At 39.2% G+C, this 20,147-nt stretch overlaps 1 protein-coding gene and 2 long non-coding RNA genes across 9 annotated transcripts; 2 read left to right on the top strand and 1 right to left on the bottom strand.

Moving 5' to 3' along the window:
- The first annotated feature begins 4,962 nt into the window (after positions 1 to 4,962).
- Positions 4,963 to 8,054, top strand: LOC143104182 (uncharacterized). Of its 3 annotated transcripts, XR_012983017.1 has the most exons (5): positions 4,963 to 5,037; positions 5,411 to 5,625; positions 7,426 to 7,582; positions 7,771 to 7,909; positions 8,030 to 8,054. It is a non-coding gene; the product is annotated as an uncharacterized LOC143104182 (long non-coding RNA). The 3 variants fall into 3 exon arrangements; XR_012983016.1 differs by having other exon boundaries at positions 4,970 to 5,625; XR_012983018.1 differs by lacking the exons at positions 4,963 to 5,037; positions 5,411 to 5,625 and adding an exon at positions 6,932 to 7,315.
- Positions 8,045 to 9,492, top strand: LOC143104183 (uncharacterized). The gene is made up of 3 exons (XR_012983019.1): positions 8,045 to 8,122; positions 8,679 to 8,722; positions 9,326 to 9,492. It is a non-coding gene; the product is annotated as an uncharacterized LOC143104183 (long non-coding RNA).
- Positions 9,493 to 13,207: 3,715 nt separating this feature from the next.
- LOC143104460 (uncharacterized) lies at positions 13,208 to 17,649 on the bottom strand. 5 transcript variants are annotated; one of them, XM_076268538.1, is made up of 9 exons: positions 17,545 to 17,649; positions 16,684 to 16,788; positions 16,512 to 16,578; positions 14,637 to 14,730; positions 14,358 to 14,441; positions 14,154 to 14,243; positions 13,964 to 14,056; positions 13,756 to 13,832; positions 13,208 to 13,635 (listed from the first exon to the last, which is right to left on the bottom strand). In XM_076268538.1, the coding sequence occupies exons 2-9, from the start codon at positions 16,761 to 16,763 to the stop codon at positions 13,501 to 13,503; spliced, it is 720 nt and encodes a 239-aa protein (XP_076124653.1). In that variant the 5' UTR covers positions 16,764 to 16,788; positions 17,545 to 17,649; the 3' UTR covers positions 13,208 to 13,500. The 5 variants fall into 5 exon arrangements, with proteins under 5 accessions (XP_076124653.1, XP_076124655.1, XP_076124654.1 ...); XM_076268540.1 differs by having other exon boundaries at positions 13,208 to 13,629; XM_076268539.1 differs by having other exon boundaries at positions 17,550 to 17,649.
- Between the last annotated feature and the right edge of the window lie 2,498 nt (positions 17,650 to 20,147).

Below are 20,147 nucleotides of genomic sequence, written 5' to 3'. Positions count from 1 at the left end.
GGTGTTTACTGTCTCCTCAGGCCATAGAACACTTACCTTCAGGACTAAGGGAGCCATGTCAAGCTTTGCCTGCATTCATCAGACTCATGACTGTTTGAGATTTTTTTTATATTTTATATGTGTATGCACTGACGCTTTTCACACATGAATGTCCCAATAATGAAAAATAAAGTTATTGAATTGAATTATTTAATTTTGTAGCGCTTCGTTGTCATTTTAAATCCCTCTGGCATTGTTTCATCTTTCATTGCTTTTTATATTTGTTATGCTCAATAATCCGGCTGGGCAGGTGGTTCATTAGGTGAACTTTCTAAGGTTTGTATTTATTTGAATTCCTATGCACTCTGCCCTCTGTCACCAGGAAAAAGTATAACTCATTAGACATTTAAGATATGTCTGCTAGAAACTCACAACAAAGACTACATGATGGGGTACAGTACATCCATAGATAGACTACATCCTTTGACCAGTTGCTGCAACAGGGTTTTTTTCAGGCCATTTGACATTTGATGCGCTGGATTACTTTTACTCTCACTCTAGCATGGCCTCTAGATGGCGCCACCAATTTGCAGAAAGTGAATTATTACCAGGGAAAGACTAGAATTACTGTGTGATATAAAATACAAAAGGTACACATTCTAAAACTATTTTTTTTATTCTGAATAAAAAGGTTGCGAAACTGAGGTCTCTGAGAGAGTCTGTTTTCCAGGACTCCTGTCTCAGTAGGAGGGGTTTGATGAAAAGAACAGGAGAAATAAAATGATTCTCACAGCACCACTTCATTTATCCAGATGAGAGGATGTCCTGGGGTTATGCTCAATGCATTTCTTTCTAAATATCTTTACATTAGCTGAAGCTAAGGTTTCCAAAGATAATTGTTTATTGTAATATGACACCAGTTGATTATGTAATTTTAGAACAGGAAGTGGCTTTTTTGTTGTAGGTTTAACATTTTAACAGACAGTGTTCCTGCATTGGCACACCTGCCCCCTCCCCCAAATTTCTAAATCAATTGTATGCACCATTTTGCTATGTAGCATAGTAATATTATACACCATTTGAAATATTGGACTCTTGGGAATCCAAAAATGACCCATTTGTTTATGTACAATCTGTATAGTGCTTTACATTGTCAGATTAATCATAGTAGGTCTTAATTGAATTTAATCAAAAAATGCCCTCCTCCGCCTTTGGTGCTACCCTGACCTCTGACTGCAGTGTAGCTGCAGCACAATAAGTAGATGCCACATATTGGGTACTGAAATATTCACAAGAATCTGGAGAAATGGAATCTTCATGTTGTTTGATCCAATATTAGTTGTGCAGATGTATAGTCTATCTTATACACAACCATTGAACGAACAAAGTAAATGCAAAAATAGAGACCTTTGTCTAATTATTCCATATTCCTTATTCGGTAGTCATTCTATATCAGAACACCTGACATACAATTCAAACCTCAGAGTGTTACCTTTCATTTGAGACCAAGATTATGCTTCTACACCAAGAGGTTGCTACACAGTACTGTCTAGCGTAGTACAGTGCGATTTCAGGGGGAAAGCAGATGGCCCGTACTGGAATTTACAGGTACTTTTGGATGATGGTGACTATGTGCCCAATGGGGGTGGGAAATGTTTTGTTAATGACATGAAAATAGGAAGAAAAATTAATGAAACAGTCTCTTCAGTCTTTCTGTCACGTGGGAACAGAGATGTCTGCTTGACCTCATGTGGTTTAAATAGGCCATGGTCAGGATGTGAATATTTTGGGCCCTTGTCCACTATTCTGCAGGGTAGGGAGAGGTGCTCTGATGGTACTTTCGGCAATATGAATCTGTGAAAGAGGAACAAAGCAAATATTACAATTGGCCTTGCCCATGAATATAATTAATGCAAACTAGTGTGACTGACAAACAAAATAAAGAAAGCAAACCCACACTAACAGCCTAAGTCAGGTGCAATAGTTAGAAGCAGAAATACTTATTAATTTAGTGTCATCAACTATATAGACATATAGCCCAGTCAGTAGTCCACGGCGCTTGGAAAAGATCTGAACAGCTTAATTACATCGCAGCTTAATTACATAACGTTCCATTTAGAACACCTTATTTGACCTGATCTTACAAACGTCGGCGGCATTTCACTGTCAATGTGTGTCGTAGTGCTACATCTACTGGAGATCTTAATGTCTTAAATATGATCGCGTTCCATTTAGAACATCTTATTTTGATCTTACAAACAGCGGCGTCAAGACACATTTGAGTTCAACATCTGAGAACAAAGATTTCCAGCATGTAGAACTCAAATAGAACGCTTATGAGCACTCGTGCAATGTGTGCAAGTAAAAATGGAGATAACGTGGGCTAGAAGCAACAATAGTTTAAACAACAACGTGGCTTCCTGTAACTATCAATGAAAAAAGCATAGAAACTCCTCCCAAACTGCATTAAAATGGTGTGTTTAGCAATCAGAATTGTAAAAAAATTTCGGGGGAGAAACTCCCGGACACCAATATAGTCCGCACCCCTCTTAGAAAATACTTACAACGTCCCTGTAGGGAGTTATTTATAATTTGGCCAGATTGTTTCATTTTCCTATCCAACAACCCCCACACTTTTAAAAAGCTTGATACGCCTCTGCCTACCACATAAAAACACTACCAAGCGCTCATGAGAAGGTAACCACTACACCCCTGTGGTCATACAGCGGTACTGCATTTAGAATGTGAGGAACAATGTGACAAACCATAGAACTACTGATACAGTCTATAGCGTTTTTCCATCCAACTCATGCAAGATACGGCTCCCACACACAGCTGCATCAACCTGGTCTCACGGGAATCCGTGAAATAGCCACGGACGCTTAACTCAAAATCCGTGGTGGGCCCACGGAATCACTGAAATTTCCGTGAAACTCACACGGATTTCGATTCAATGCAAGTTAATGACACTCATATCCCGTGGCTCTTTCACGGATCCCCGTTTAAACAACTGAGTGCAGATTTCGCTCAACGGACGTTGTTATCTTATTGGGAAACACACTTTTGATACATTCAGTTCGATTTGTATTGCCTTTTTTAGTGTCTGTGTAATGTTAGCCTGTCAGGCGTTGCATTCCATCCCTGTTTCAACAACTGAGTGCAGATTTCGCTCAACGGAAGTTACATTTCCGTGAAACACACACGGATTTCGTTCCAATGCAAGTTAATGACAATATATTCCGTGGCTATTTCACGGATCCCCGTTTAACAACTGAGTGCAGATTTCGCTCAACGGATGTTGTTATCTTATTGGGAAACACACTTTTGATACATTCAGTTCGATTTTTATGTAATGTTAGCCTGTCAGGCGTTGCATTCCATCCCTGTTTCAACAACTGAGTGCAGATTTCGCTCAACGGAAGTTGACATTTCCGTGAAACACACACGGATTTCGTTCCGATGCAAGTTAATGACAATATATTCCGTGGCCCACACACGGATCCCCCGTTTCAACAACTGAGTCAGATTTCGGTCAACTGACTTTTATAACTTTGGGATACATGGATATTGAATAATTACAATCGTTTCAGGACTGCATATTTGCCGTTGGCTTAAATTATGCCCTCATTTAAGTGGGATATTTAATAAAAACGTTCTCACTTCTCATTTCAGCGAGGCATAGTAACCGTTGCTAGGTAAACAAAGCCCATCAGAAGCGTATCCCCAGAGAATGTCAACTTAAAAAGAATAGCTTACTGATAGCACTAGTTCTTTCGTCTCAATACTGATTATGAAGTTGTTATAAATGTAATACACTACTGCAGAAATGTTTATATTGCTTAAGGTGGAAAAAAATTATTTGGCAAAGAGATGCATTCTGGGAAGTGATGTGTTTAAATGTAATGGCTACATATACCCAAGTTTCTTTCATTCGGAGATTTATGCTCATTAAATTTGAGCAAGGATATAAAATATTAAGACTGTACTTTTTCATTGCTATTGATATTTTGGCGCAATTTTGTGCATCGCGTCACTGTGTGCGACGATCCCAGAAACCATTGCCTGGGCGAGATTCCGAGCGGTAAGTACAAGGGTCTAATAAGCAAGAGAAATGCATAGGCATTTAACATGTCTAAAATTGAGTTTTGGCCAAAACAATTATGTCCTCCTATTTGTTTATTTCGAACTCCACTGTAAGAGCTGTATTTGAAAGAGACTGACATAATACAATTCTTTGTTGCATCAAAATAAAATGCAACGTACTTAGCCAGAGCCTCTGCTAGCTAGATAGATTAGCTAATTCGGAACTCTGCTGTTGGTTTATTTACATTGATTTGGACGTGTACTTTTGGCATCGCCAGCTATGTGGCACAATTTGCATATATGTGTAACACGCTTCCACCTAACTTCTGCGCCAGCAAAATTTTGTGTTCAGGGCTCAACATTAACTTTCTGAAGTAGCAGCTACTTGCCAACTGGGCAACCAGACATGGGCTTTTGGATGCCACATTAGCAGCTAGCTAAGCCAAATGGTTTCATCCTGTATAGTTCATGCTACTACTTGAAGTTAAAGCGTTTATAAGTCTGGCAAGGCTAAGTTTATACAAGTACCCAGCGAGCCACAGACACACAGACGATTGTTGCTTTATATATTATGATAGATAGATGGTGCAGATCAGCAGGGGTTGTTTTTTTTTTTTTTGGGGGGGGGGTATGCAAAAGTAGTAGTAGTAGGCGCCAAGTGGATATGATATCTTATGTGTATGCAATGTACGCATGTGCTTCAATCATTCTTGTGTAGAATATAACATGAATGGTTACTGAGCAATTTGATGGTCAGGCGATTAGAGTCAAGGAGATTCTATTCTTGTAGAACATGTAACTAGTAATCATATCATATCTATCATTTTTGCTAATAATGTAGAGATAAAATATTCTAATAATGTTTTTTGTCTTTGTTACAGATAATTTACGAGATACATGCTTGTCTCTCTCTCTCTCTCTCTCTCACACACACACACACAGACACACACACTCAACCTTTTTTATTCTCATATAGTAAGTATTCCAAGATTTTTATTTTCACAAATTTGAAAGACACTAAATTGTTACTTTATTATTGTTAACCTGAAGAGCATCGGATTCTGTTAAATATCCAATTGGCATTGGGGGAACACCGAATCATCAATCCACGTTTAATGTAGGAACAGCAAATCGCATAGTGTTATACTAGATACCCTGAGTTGGTCCCAAATATCAGTCTTGAAATAGATGAAATCTTGTTTATTACAGGATTGCCTTTATTACAACTGAGTTGAAAGACTGAACATGTTGTTTAATGGTTCAATCTCTCTAAACAACTGAGGAATTTGTATTTTTAAACAATAGCAATTCTAATTACCGGTATGCTTTTCTTGTTGATTTTTTGCAGCCTGTCATGGGAGGGTTAAAAAAAAAAAATGCCCTGCATGTCTTGCATCCATTTTTAATGGGTGCAAAATATGCCCAGTATGCACGGCACCACAGCCACAGAAGCTGAGGCAAAAAAAACAACTAGAAAGCTTCAATGAAAAAAAGGAAACCTGGGAGGCCAATACCAAAAAGAGTCAACTGACCTCCCATCTAATGGATGATGCTATTATTCTGGTAAGTCATTTGTGCTACATTCAGTGTCGGTGCTCCGCACAAGCAGAACATGCACTGCGCGTGGGGCACCAAGTGCCTGGGGGGCACCAAAAAAATATAGCTCGTAGAAAATCATCATGACGCAAATCCTCAAATTGTGGCGGGTCTTTTATTTAGGCTACTTAGGTTGTGCAAACCACAGGCCTTTATTCGAGGCAGGCATTTATTTCTTATAAGGCTTCTGTTGAATAATTTTATGTAAAGCCTGTGCTAACAGTTATCCTGCCCGCTACCGCATCTGTGTGAGCGCGTCCCTACTGGATATTGTGGCCTGTTCACACGTTATGTCTCTTCCTTGCAAACTTGACTATCTAAACCATTAATGAAAGCAAAGCAACCAGTTACATCTTCATAAAATATCAATTTGCCAGGCATGCCTTCATGGACAACAGGCCTAAGGTATTTTTTCCTGCGTTTTATGGTGAGACACATTTGGAGTGGCATGGTATCAAAAGCAGAAGATTCTCGGTCTAGTTTGGATTTATGCCTAATTAACTTTTGGATTGTTTGATTATATTGCTCAATGTTGGAACTCATCGCCAATATCAAATATGATTGGTATTTTATGCTTCAATGTTCAGTTTAAATTTAGTTCAAACTGTGTCAGGTTTTCCATCCGCTGTTTATTTGCGAGCCAATAGCCACTTCATTCATTTTTTGCACATTAACCTTACTGTGTGTAGCCAAGCCTTATGCCATACCCAAGTAGCCTAAATCAAGGTAATTTTTAATTATGCATGATTTATTTTGTTATTGAATTCGTAGGCTGGGATTCCTCTCAGCAACAATTATGTTTAAAGGTAGCCTACTGCTTTAGCCTTCAGAAGGGGCAGGCAGCCAGGCTACTGACAGAGCGACGTTTTTAGTAGATTTACGACTTTTCATTGCCAACAGTAGGCCTATTAAACCAACCAACAATATAAAGTATCCAAAATAGTGGGGGCACCAGAGTGGCACCATGCATTTGTGCTTTGGGCACCCAAATGGCTAGCACAGGCCCTGGTTACATTACCATAGTACTAATGTTAGGTTAAAGGTTGTATCAGTGATGATGAGCGATTTGTAAAGACAAAACACTTTTATAATGTTCAGCTAATATTTTCTCATGGTCGGCTAGCTCTCCTGTCATTCTAGGCGCTGAAAAAGACTCTGGTATTTTTACGCAGCCCATGCACCACAAACCGCGGAGTCTACCGGACATTAACATTGTGGTTGGTAGTACACCACTAACAATAACCAAGCATTGCATGGATTTTTTAAAAATGAATACTGGTGGTAAGGTTGAGTTATCTCTTGTGTGTCTTGTTTGGTCCTCAGACAAAATATAAAATGAGTTATATATCGGACAAAAACGTCTGCTAAGAAATTTGAACATAAACAATAACAAAAACACAGGCAATATCCGCCAGGATCACTGATACAACCTTTAAGAATGAAGTGTCAAAATGAGTAATACCTCTACTATGCTCCTGTAGTGACACGTTCATACATGAATCATGCACACATGCAAATAGACATGCACACCAAACCCACGCACATATTTTCACACCTTTCCCACATACACTCTCAACAAGTACATTCTCAACTAGTACATTCTCAACTAGTGCATTCCCGTAGCATCTGCTAGCCCGTAGCGTGTTGTAATTTATATGTATGTTGCTTTGGATAAAAGCGTCTGCTAAATACATAAACGTAAACATATATCACTGGCACAATTTATAAATGTTTTTTTAAAGTAACAGGGTTTTTTTTTTTTTTCAGATTGAGAAGCTCAATGCTGTGGGCTGGAGTCCCGTCCTCCTTCTTGAATACCCAAAGAGAAACCCACAAATGCTTCTCCCTCAGGGCCTGAGGATAAGTGGGGGGGAAAGTAAATGCCTCAATAACATTAAGGACATTTTCACCTTAATGGTTAAAGGTGATTCCACATTTTCTATACATTATAACGTCTCTATACAACCCCAATTCTGAAAAAATGTGGGACACTGAAAATTAGATGACATCAAATAACAAAATGTACAGAAAAATATCATGACATCACTCCTACATTTCACATTTGACCTTATTGTACATTGTGTATTGTTTGTGTTGCTTGTATTCTTTCAGGAAAGAAAGCGCTGACCGATCCAAACAATTTGCCGGGTCAATGAGAGGAGGCCATCTTCATGTCAGAAAATGTGGCTTTCCACCAAGTGTAGATTAGCAATGGTAATTGCGTTAGGGAAGAAAGTCAGTTGCGGAGAATGTAAGATACAGGCCCTAATCTGTACACTGTATGATGAATTATATGATATGCTTGTTATTTGTGTTCTGTATGTATGTTAACATTTTGATTAACATACTACTATTTGCTTATGTCAAACAGTTTCTAGAAAAGGAATTGAAGAACGAGTGCCCCCACAACAGCCCTATGTACAAGCAGCAGTACAGAAGAGTACTAAAAAAGAGAAAGACAAAGGTTATTTCCATACACAAAATTGCAAATAAAACAATGGATGATGTAACAGTACTTTTTGATCACTTTTAAAAATGTATAATGGCACTGCGGAATAATTGAAATCAGTGATCAGTAACTGTCAGTATCAGTAATCATACCAGATAATGCGTTTGTTCATCTTTGTGTTTATGTTCAAAATCCCGAACAAGACACGCCAGAGATAACTCACCCCTATATTATATATAAATATAATATAAAGTATTCTCTGAAAAATATTCACGGCATGTTTTAGTATTGTTAGAGATGCTACCAACCCCAGAATGTTTGTCTGCAGTTACTCTATGTTCCAGTTTATGGGACTGTGTAAATTGACCAGGATGTTTTACAGCTCGTATAGGGAATGTAAAGTGAGTGGACCATGAGGAGATATTAACTGAACATCATAAAAAGTGTTACGTGTCTACAAAACGCTGATAGTCACTGATGTGAAGTGTTAAAATTTGAATGTTAAGTTGAGTGCAATGTTATCTTTTTAAGCAAGACACTATTTTTCTATGTCTTTGTTTGCCTGCCACAGGGGAAGATGGAGATCTTAATAGATTGGGTGTCTTCCAAAATGTGGTGAGTTGGTTATCTTTTACACCAGATACTCACAATTACACAAAGGGAAATTACGTTGTTCCAGCAGCCATACATATACTGTAGGACATGTAAATGTACCAGATTTAGTTATTATAGTCTATGCTATAATTTAGTTATATACCGGTACTGCAGGCTACATGTAAACATATATACCGTAAATCAGTTTATATTGTAACACTCCTGTGTACCTGATGTTTTAGATGGATAGAAAGATACTTTATTGATCCCCAAGGGGAAATTCAAGTATGAACAGTAGGCCCAAGGGGAAATTCAAGTATGAACAGTAGGGTTTTATGGCAATTGGTAGTAGAGTGTTGTCTGGGGTGAGTGTGAGCTATAAACTATTTTTTATTCATTTGCACTCTGAACTTGTAAATGTACTAACCTGAGATGTTGATAATGTAACTTTTGTCAATTCAGAATGTCAGTTTATTTCCATACTGTGGAGTATTCAGATATTTTATTAGTTGTAACACTATTATGACATTGGTTAATCTAAACATCCCTCCACTAGAATATCTAATCAAACTGGAATACAGGTTACGGTCTTTTTCACTAACCATCTTCCCCCTTTTTTCTCAGCGGGAAAACCTGTCTGCCAACCTGGGAGCCTGCAAGATAAAGATCTACACACACACACACACACACTCACTCACTCACTCACTCACTCAACAGTCAACAAATGTTTTAGCTGAGTGTTGTTCTTTTGTATTTTTTTATATAATATAAGTTAATAAAGACTACTACTGAAATAACATCAAAATGTTGAACCTTCACCCTTGAACCTATCATAGCATGATACTGTTAAAGCTGAATTGTTTGCAGGGGAGGGGTGTTGGCACAAAGAGATTTGAACACACTTTATTGCATCTCAAACTAGATCCACACCTGGTAAAGTTAACATAATAAAATATTGACAAATCAACCCATATTTTGCCTTGATGACATTAGTTATCCCGCAACACCAGACACATATAAAGCTTTGACCATTGTGTAAATGATGCACATGCCTTTCCAACTATTGTCCATTATTCAAATTATTACTGGATACTGTACCAGGTTATGATCTATGAAGTCAATATTACTCTGAAGTACTAGGTCCTTACTACCTCCTGCTCCCATTCAAAAAGTTGCCATATTGAATAGGAAGTATCACACATGTTTTACCACCCTGTTTTCTCAACAAAGAATCACCGTGTTGTGTGTTGTTAGCTTGTCTCCCACTACTTCTTGTATTGCAGTTGTTAGGACAAACTGGCAGAAGAACTTTCATTCACTAAACATTTAAAAGTGCCACAGAGTAATTACTGCTTTTGATATTTGTTTTAAGTCATTGTTGCTATTGTAGTATACTTGCTGTTGTTTTTGACTGTGGTCTAGAGGGTCCAGGTGCCTTGTGGCATGGGAGCTCCTGTTACTTCTTACATCAGTAAGTGCATCGATGATGTGACACACACAAAGACCCGGCTAACTGGAAGACATGACAGGAGATGTCCATAGGCTGCCGAGAACGCCTTCAGAGCCAAGGATGAAACTGATCTGAGAACAACGAGAGCCAAACTTTCCCCTAGCATCAGTAAAGCAAAACAGGAATACACACAAAAGATAACCTGCCATTTCAAAGACAGCAGAGACACAGAGCATTCCCATCATGTGCATATAGCAAATTCTACTACAGCGCAGTCAGAGCCAGACAGTAACGGAGTACATTTACTTGAGTACACCAAGCACCTCATAACATCTATATTGTGCTTTTATCTGATGCAAGTGTTTTGATATGAAATAAACATAATTTGCATGACATGGTCAGTTCTGCTGGTCAGTTTTGACCTACGCGACAGCCCTGCAAAGTACCATCCACACAGCTATTCGGCTGCATTTTTTGACAGTTTCCAAGTTCAGTTTATTTCTTTGTCCCAAATGGGCAATTTGATTGCAGACAGGATCACATACCACACGACATAAATAGGTCTGACAAAGCCTAAAAAGTCAGTAAAACCAAGATAAAACTTAATTAAATAAGTTAGATATAAGAGGAGGAAGTGAATGAATATGGGGGGGGGGGGGGTGTCACTAAATGGACAAATCTATCTTTTCCTGTTGTGTACATTCAGTACTTGAATAGAAAAGGGGATGAAGGAATTTTTGTACCTCTGTTTAAAAGCAATAGGATGCCAACAGACGCAAGCCAGGTGGCAGCAGCACGTATTCAGAATACAGGGGATGGCTTGTGTCTTGATATATTTGTATCGCTTTGTTGAACACCTGCTTATTAAAATATTCGGTGAGACTAACAAACTTCACTCCCACTATCTTACTGGCCACATTTACTATCTTGGAAAGTGCATTTTTGTCTCTGATGGTGACATTTCCATACCAGCAGATAATGGAGAATGAGGATTGACTCAATAAAAGCTTTGTAAAACAATGCCATCAATGTTTTGTCCACCTGAAACTTAGCCAGTTTCCTAAGTGCAGAGAGTCTTTGTTGCCCTCTCTTGCACACCGAGGTGGTGTTCAGGTCGAACTTAAGCCGGTCATCAATCAAGGTGCCTAGGTACTTGTAAGATGATACAATTTCAACATCTTGATCGTTGATGACACTGTGCTTTGGAACAGGGGGAAGGCGTCTGAAATCTATGGACATGTCCTTGGTTTTACTGATGTTCAGATGCAAAAAAGCATCTTCACACCATGACACAAATTCATTGATAACAGGGCCATGCTCATTCTCATGGGAATTCAGGAGACTGACAATTACAGAGTCATCTGCAAATTTTAGAATGTGCCTGTTGTCATACTGGCTGCGGCAGTCATTGTTGTACAGTATGTACAACAGGGGGCAGAGAACACACCCCTGAGGTGAGCCTGTGGATGATGTTAGGCCACTGGACAGCACTTTATTTACCCTCACTCTCTGAACTCTGCTGAGGAAATCAAGTAGCCAACCAATCAGGCTTGGGTCAAGGCTAAAGTTGTTCAGTAGTTTCTCAATCAGTAGGTGGGGTTGGATGGTGTTAAATGCCGAGGAGAAATCTACAAAGAGCAACCTTGCATGATTCCCACTTTCCTCCAGGTGTTTATAGAGAAGACTTAGTAGAGTGATGGTAGCATCCTGCACCCCCCTCTTGGCCCTATAGGCAAACTGGGAAGGATCCGAGAGGTTGCACCTTGATTAGGAGCTCAGCTTTAATCAGCTTCTCTAAGGATTTTGCAATAAGAGATTTTGGATGCACACAAGTTCATGGATCAAACCAAGCACCTCATAACATCTATATTGTGCTTTTATCTGATATATGCAATGATATATGTAGGCTACCTCATGTGCAAAAATGGGAAAATAACATGTATTTAAAAATATTACAAATGTTGCAAGCTTTTGACTTTATAGTCAAGCAGGTGATACATCTTAATAATTCAAGCATGTTTCTCATGTTATATATACAAATATTTTTGTAATTTTGAAATTATAGCTATTTCTGTAATTAGACTACATGCCCCATGACGTGTAGCGTTCATTTCAACGCTGTTTTATAACAATGGCGCCGAATTTGTAGTTCATTAAAACGGCTTTGTATTAAAACATAAACAAATTATTGTTAGGATGCAAAACACTGGCACAGACGACTTTTGCTGGGTATAATATGTAGAGAAATAGTTAAAGCAAGTTAGTACATGACTCATTGGCATTCAATGAAAAGAAGTATAATTCCACAAAATATCGAAAAACGTGTACAGTAGGCTACTTCTGACCCTTGTTGCTAGGCAACGCCCCGTAGGCCTACCTGCTTGGCTGAAGAATAAGGAGGCTCATTATCCTAATCTTTGCTGTTCAAAGCAACATATAAATATATAAAACGATATAACACTTAAATTGAACAGGGAATAAATTAAGATGTTGATCAGACTGTAATAAGGACAAGCAATAGGCTAATAAACAAATGCCCATTCAATCAATGATATAATAACAAGTTGCTTACTGTTTAATGGACTAAGTGCATGTTGAACAAATGTGCCTTTAGACCCCTTTTAAAACAATGTAAACTATCACAAGAACAAAGAGCACTGTGCAACTTATTGCACCCACATGGAACCACTGAGGAAGAGTCTTGAATTTAGCGTTCATGAGTGGTCGACAGAACAAATGGTAATCAGAAGACAGCAGTGGGCGGTTGAGGAAGTACATCTTGATCATTGAACAAGGAGCAGATCCAGTCAGTGTCCTATAGGCCAAAGTGAGAGATTTCAATGTAATGCTGGCTACTACAGGGGGAGTGTAGGAGAATAGGCCTAGGAGTGGATATGCATGCCCGATATCCATACCCCATCTTCCTCCTTGCTGGAACAGTTGGCTCATATATGTATTTTCACTGACACATTATCTATGTATCTATCTAATTTTAATTATGATAGCCATAGTACATGTGAGATTACAACAATAATAATGAAAGTAGTAATACAAACTGAAATGACTAAATGAATGAATTCCTTTATTGTTATTGCATTGGGAAAGAAGCTATTTCTAAATCTGCTAGTGCTAATCTGCTTGTTTTTAGACTCTGTAACATAGGTGGCTAACTGTTTCCAATTGTCCTGTTCTGTTCATGGTACACCAAAACTGTCACACTTGGATATTGAATCAATTACGATGAAAAACACGTAGCTTATCAACAAAGAAAAGTGAGATTGCTTTATGATGATAGATGCTTTACTTTTCCAAAAGATGTTGACACATTAAAGGAAATGACATGTAGTATTCATTGTGATCCTTCTTTATGATCTGCCGCTGCTGCTGGTGGTGTTTGTGGTGCTGGTGGTGTTTGTGCTGCTGTTGGTGTTGCTGCTGGTGCTGGTGATGGGGGTGATGGTGGTGCCTCAACAGACTGCTGCAGCTCAACAGATTAAAGGAAAAGCACATTATTGTTAGATATGTGTGTACAAATCTGTTTTAGTCTGTAAAAAACACTGGTATGCAAAAGGTTTTAGACAGGTTCATGCATTTGTATATATACCTGGAGATTGTAATACGCATTGTATGAGCGTACCACCTGCCTCAGCTTTTCAGCAGTGAAAGCTTTACGCCCTTCACCTTTTCCATAAAAAATGGCAAACAATGCATCATTACTGGTTTTATCATATACTCTTATGAAAAGTCAAATCATGTTGCAACAGCTGTGTGCATGCAGTTGAAACAGTAATAGTTGGTCAATATTAACATACCGTCACTGACTGAGGCAAAGGGCAATTCCTCAGGCCACCAAGGCGGCCTGTGTTGTGGCAGATATTCAGACAGAGACAAACCCTGACTCAGTGCTGAGATAGAAGGGTGTTAAAGTGTAATCAGATTCAGTAGTCTGCATCATTTTGATCTTTAAATAAGGAAATTGAAAACATACAATGCCAGTCATACCATGTTCTTTTATCAGACGGCCAATTGCCATCCGGCAATGTGTGCCACTGATATCAGGGTCAACGTATGGCCTCTCACCCCCCAAAGCATCTGTAAGACAGTACGCTCAGTGTCATTAAAAACAAATGTTAAGGTTCCTTTTCTGAACTTCAAGAAAGGATTGACACAGAAACAAACCTTAACACCACTTTCATTTATACATACCACTTGACACACCCCTATTAGTGTACATGTTTAGCAGCTCAGCCTTCCTGTCATTGGTCCAAAAGGCCTCAAGATACTTTGGCCCTAAATGAACCGTAACCGGAAAAAAAACCCTTAAAATCCATTATCAATTCGGTTTGTGTTGCCATGTCAATATCATTTTTATCAAAACTCAGGGCCAGATTGTGACCATACTAAAATAATTGTTCTTCCATTGAATGTCATCTTCGATAGATCTCATCATTGAAATGTTGTTGAATAAAAACATATTACATATACCTGTGAAATTAACGGTGGGTGACTCACTGCTGAAGTCAACCCATACGGCAAAAGCCAGGGGTGCTCCAGCCTCACCACCGCACCAATTCTTCATCTGAAAACAATATTAAAAATATTATACTTTCCCTCTCTTTTAAAAGCAGCCTCCCTCCCTTTCTTTCTTCACTGCACCCAATATTAGCATGAATTGAGACATGTCCCACTGTATTCTGAAAGCCTGACCTACTTTCCTGCAGACTTTTGCATATCATACGATCAGTGTTCATAACTCTATACATGGCACTATTTTGTATATTGGCGAACGAGGTACACATATGATAAGTTTTGAGCTCCAACTCAAAGGCAAAGCAGTTTCAGCCATGCAAACCATATATTTTCTGAAAGCTGGTCAGTTGTAGGTGTGATTTAACATACATTAGGACATGTCATGTGGTTACTATGGTCATATTGTGGTTGTTGCTAGGGTAAATTGAATGGTTGCTATGGTGTTGCTAAGGTAGATATGGTGGTTGCTATGCAAAATAACATGGTTGCTATGGTGGTTGTTAGGGTAAGCATGTTGGTTGCTATGGTGGTTGCTAGCTTGACATTATACAAGTGGTTGCTAGGGTAATTAAGATGGTTGCTAGGGTGTTGCTAGGGTAATTAAGGTGGTTGCTTGGGTGTTGCTAGGGTACATATGGTGGCAAAATAACAAAGCAGTGGAAGGCCCCTGACAACTGTTCCAAAGGTGGGATATCTGAGACACCCACAAAAAAAACAGTGAAGGAAAAACTTAAAAAAAGTTGACCACTCCCACTTCAGAGGTGGAGTTTTGGGTGGTAGCATGGAGCTACGAGGCTGCACATGACCCACATAGAGCGTGCAAAGTTTCATCGCTCTAGCTGTAACGCAAAGCATTGTGCCTACTTTTTTGGCAATTTAAAGCAACACCAAAGAACTTTTCCTCTGTCGCACGCACTATTTGTTTATCCAGCACCAGCTTTGCAAATAACAATGTCCACAGACAAGGTAGAATATGTTGCATGATTTTATGAAAGTACGATGTATTGCGACATCAGATGCAAGTCAAATTTGTAGTTTCTCATGTCTCATTCCATCGAACTACATATCCGCTACCCGATCCGGCAAACTTACATAGTGCGGTTATAGCCGATAGAGGGCCTCGAAGCGGATGCAGAAAGTGCCGTTCACCCTGTTACGAGTTGATGAACCACTGAAACGATTTTGGAAACACTATTTTAAGGTACAAAAAACTCTTTGGTGTTGCTTTAACATTTAGCCATTTTTCAATTTTTAGCCAAAAAGCACACTTATGTTGATCCGATCAGTATGAAATCAGAATATGTTGAACAACGGGACATCACAAACAAGCCAGGCTCAGTTTGGAGTCGGTGGATTATTCCCGGAAGGAGATAAACGGTTCGAAACATACAAGGTTTCCCTCTGCTGGCGCGGTAAAGCTAGGTGCTAGAGGGATGGGACCAAAACGCACGGCACCGCCTTGAGGCCCCTGACAACTGTTCCAAAGGTGGGATCTCTGAGACACCCACAAAAAAAACTGTGAAGGAAAAACATAAAAAAAGTTGACCCCTCCCATTTCAGAGGTGGAGTTTTGATATGTCAAAGTCAGTAGGAAGGTAGGACATGTCTTAATTAATTGACATCTAGAGGCTATAGGCTTTCAGAAAATATATGGTTTAGGTGGTCAATTCAGCTGTCCCTTAACAGTGTAGGCCTAAATGTATCAGTTCAATCTACTTTCTACAATCTGTAGAAACAATCTAAATCTACAATATGGGCCTATATTTAGCACAGCGACAACCATATCTAGCAAAATCACAGTAAAAGTAATGTAAAAGTGATGTAAAATACCTGCCAATTGTCCTCTGTATCCACCGCTGCAGTAGACCATGATGTGAGGATGCACTCCATAACACAGCTGTTAATGGAAGCAAGGACTGAGGTGTCAAGGCCAGCATGCTTCAGCCTCTTCAGGAAGTTGACAAATGAGTAGCCAAACAAGGACAAACAAGGCCTTGCTTACATACTGGCTGTCTTGTAGTTTGACACCACTCTCCTTTCTGTGAGTGTTCTGTTGGAGTAATTTAATGAAATGCAACCCATACATCAGGATATCAGGAGCAAGGATCTGTGAAAACATAAGTAGAGGGGAGAAAAAAAAGACATAAAGATATGTCGAGAAAACATTGCAGCACCATCCCTAAACAACACATCAGGACACCTTTCTTTCCTTTTTCATTTGATCACTACTGCAATTCATACACCTTGTACCCTTGTATACAGGTGAGACAAGGGTAAAACTGATGTGGGTATTTATTCTATTATAGAATAGGCTACTAAAATATAACTCCACAACTTCAAGTGTCAACACTGTAGTTTTGAAGGAGTATTTGTAGTTCTTATGCAGGAAAATCAGTATAGGCTACTTTGGACATTAAAAGCTGCATGCACTACGTAGTACACTCAGAAATGCATTATTTTGGAGATAGAAATGTTGCTTTGTTTTTCAGAAAAACCGTAGTAGCATAACAGAATTTTTTGTCACATGAATTACCCAGACCCAAAGAAACAAACAGCTTATTACGTGAAACTGACCTGCTTATAATTTAATGTCAAACACCATCTCAATCACCATCGCACTCATTTCGATAATTTAACCAAATAACCATAACAATTATTTATTTGGCTAATTATCACCCATTTGTCCACGTCTTTTACCATTATAAGACATTCACTAAGAAATTGCACTAATTTCGCGTGATTCTGGTAGTTTTACAGCATGAAGGGTTTTTGGTCATGATAAGTATACCTATATTTTGTTCGAAACAACAAAAAACAACACCATTATTATTATTATTTACTAAATTAACGTAGTTTAACTTACCTTACCCCACATAGCCAGCCAGCTCTCGCTCTACGATGCGTTTCCGCTTTCTTGTGGTGGCGTGTGTCACATGACAGCAACCAGCCTATCACACTGGGGCTGTTTCCTTTTCTCCAGGGCCCACTTCCCCGATAACGACGGAGACACGCTCTTAAGAGGGTTTTCTACGATTCATCTTACGATCGTTCGTTTGATTTTTCCGACTGTTTCCCGAACATGCTCGTAGCGTGAACGCGCGTGCACTGCTCTTAAGATGCTCTTAAGGGGAGCTGTCCACGTTAATAGTTCTGAAATATCCTCTGATTTGACGGTGATGTCAGGTGACTGCACGTCACAGCTATAGGCCTACCATTTAAACTTCGGATCTACACATTAATTCACATCAATACGAAAATAAAACACTTTGACATCTGCATGTAAGCATCCCAAGTAGGTTATATACCACACAGAGACATAAATAATTGTAATTATTTTAAGATTAGATTGTTGCACCATGCAATAATTTTTCGCGGTGCCACTTATGAACACGTTTGAAGATAAGAAAGAAGTCGAGTAAGAAAGAGAGGAAATGTGTAGGCTTAGATTTTGATGCAGTAGGCTACAGACTAAACCACATGTTGCTTTCTCTGCTTTTTACCTCATAGGCCTAATAAAATATTCACTTAGCAAAGATAAGGTCAAACTATTCTGGCAACGTCTCGTTTCATAACTTGATTACATTTTTGTCCGCTTTTCATCACATTATTATGACCATTAAATGTAGGCTATTTTGCACGCTAAAATCTGATTCATCACAGGTAAACACAATAAAGAATGGGAACGTAAATTGGATTATGTATTCTAAGTTGTAATTCCTCTGTATGTCCTGTTGGTGACCTCAGTGAGAAGTACTGTTAAGACGCTCTTAGCCGGTAACGAGTACTCTGGAGCACTCGTAGATCTACGAGTGTTTTCACGACGCTCTTAAGCTACGATGGTTTCGGGAAACAGTCGGCAAATCTTAAGACGTTCGTAAGAGGGACTTTACGACGCTCTTAGGCTTAAGATGCTTTCGGGGAAGTGGGCCCAGTACTTTTTCGAGCGTCGCCCTGGGATCGTCGCACACAGTGACGCGATGCACAAAATTGCGCCAAAATATCAATAGCAATGAAAAAGTACAGTCTTAATATTTTATATCCTTGCTCAAATTTGTAAAATAATGAGCATAAATCTCCGAATGAAAGAAACTTGGGTATATGTAGCCATTACATTTAAACACATCACTTCCCAGAATGCATCTCTTTGCCAAAGAACTTTATTTCCACCTTAAGCAATATAAACATTTCTGCAGTAGTGTATTACATTTATAACAACTTCATAATCAGTATTGAGACGAAAGAACTAGTGCTATCAGTAAGCTATTCTTTTTAAGTTGACATTCTCTGGGGATACGCTTCTGACATGGGCTTTGTTTACCTAGCAACGGTTACTATGCCTCGCTGAAATGAGAAGTGAGAACGTTTTTATTAAATATCCCACTTAAATGAGGGCATAATTTAAGCCAACGGCTTAATTGGATTGTAATTATTCAATATCCATGTATCCCAAAGTTATAAAAGTCAGTTGACCGAAATCTGTACTCAGTTGTTGAAACGGGGGATCCGTGTGGGGGCCACGGAATATATTGTCATTAACTTGCATTGGAACGAAATCCGTGTGTGTTTCACGGAAATGTCAACTTCCGTTGAGCGAAATCTGCACTCAGTTGTTGAAACAGGGATGGAATGCAACGCCTGACAGGCTAACATTACATAAAAATCGAACTGAATATATCAAAAGTGTGTTTCCCAATAAGATAACAACATCCGTTGAGCGAAATCTGCACTCAGTTGTTAAACGGGGATCCGTGAAATAGCCACGGAATATATTGTCATTAACTTGCATTGGAACGAAATCCGTGTGTGTTTCACGGAAATGTAACTTCCGTTGAGCGAAATCTGCACTCAGTTGTTGAAACAGGGATGGAATCAACGCCTGACAGGCTAACATTACACAGACACTAAAAAAGGCAATAAAAATCGAACTGAATGTATCAAAAGTGTGTTTCCCAATAAGATAACAACGTCCGTTGAGCGAAATCTGCACTAGTTGTTTAAACGGGGATCCGTGAAATAGCCACGGGATATGAGTGTCATTAACTTGCATTGAATCGAAATCCGTGTGAGTTTCACGGAAATTTCAGTGATTCCGTGGGCCCACCACGGATTTTGAGTTAAGCGTCCGTGGCTATTTCACGGATTCCTGTGAGACCAGGTTGCAACTTGGCTGCATGCATCGCGTTGCTGGAGACGCATCCCATTCACTTTAAATGGGCTCACGTCATCCGAACTGAATTGTGGGTCCGTCGCGTCGCGTTTCTCCCGCCGCTTGCGTTGAGAAGTTCAGCTGTTGCTGCACCGACAGATGGCACCGGCCAATCAAGCCAATCGAAAATTAGCTAATAGAATGAAGCTGCCAGTGCCCATAGTGGCTATTCAAAATTACATAAAAAGTAGGCCTATGTGCAATAAACTAGACTTTGAATAAACAAACTACAATTCCGACTGCAAGGTCCCAAATTGAAA

The sequence above is a fragment of the Alosa pseudoharengus genome, unplaced genomic scaffold (genome assembly GCF_046254945.1).
Source record: "Alosa pseudoharengus isolate Yale_2024_CS ecotype anadromous, Long Island Sound unplaced genomic scaffold, YU_APseudo_1.1 YU_APseudo_1.1_scf_5, whole genome shotgun sequence".
Lineage (NCBI taxonomy): Eukaryota > Metazoa > Chordata > Actinopteri > Clupeiformes > Clupeidae > Alosa > Alosa pseudoharengus.
This window is presented reverse-complemented; position numbering and strand designations above follow the sequence as displayed.

Bases quoted from the DNA above. Each gene is read 5' to 3' on its own strand.
- LOC143104460 (XM_076268538.1), bottom strand. From the start codon at position 16,763: ATGGGTTGCATTTCATTAAATTACTCCAACAGAACACTCACAGAAAGG. The intron at 14,244-14,357 runs GTATGTATAAAT...ACTGTCTTACAG, and splicing joins TAATAGGGGTGTGTCAAGTG to ATGCTTTGGGGGGTGAGAGG. The intron at 14,057-14,153 runs GTATGACTGGCA...CTTCTATCTCAG, and splicing joins CCGTCTGATAAAAGAACATG to CACTGAGTCAGGGTTTGTCT.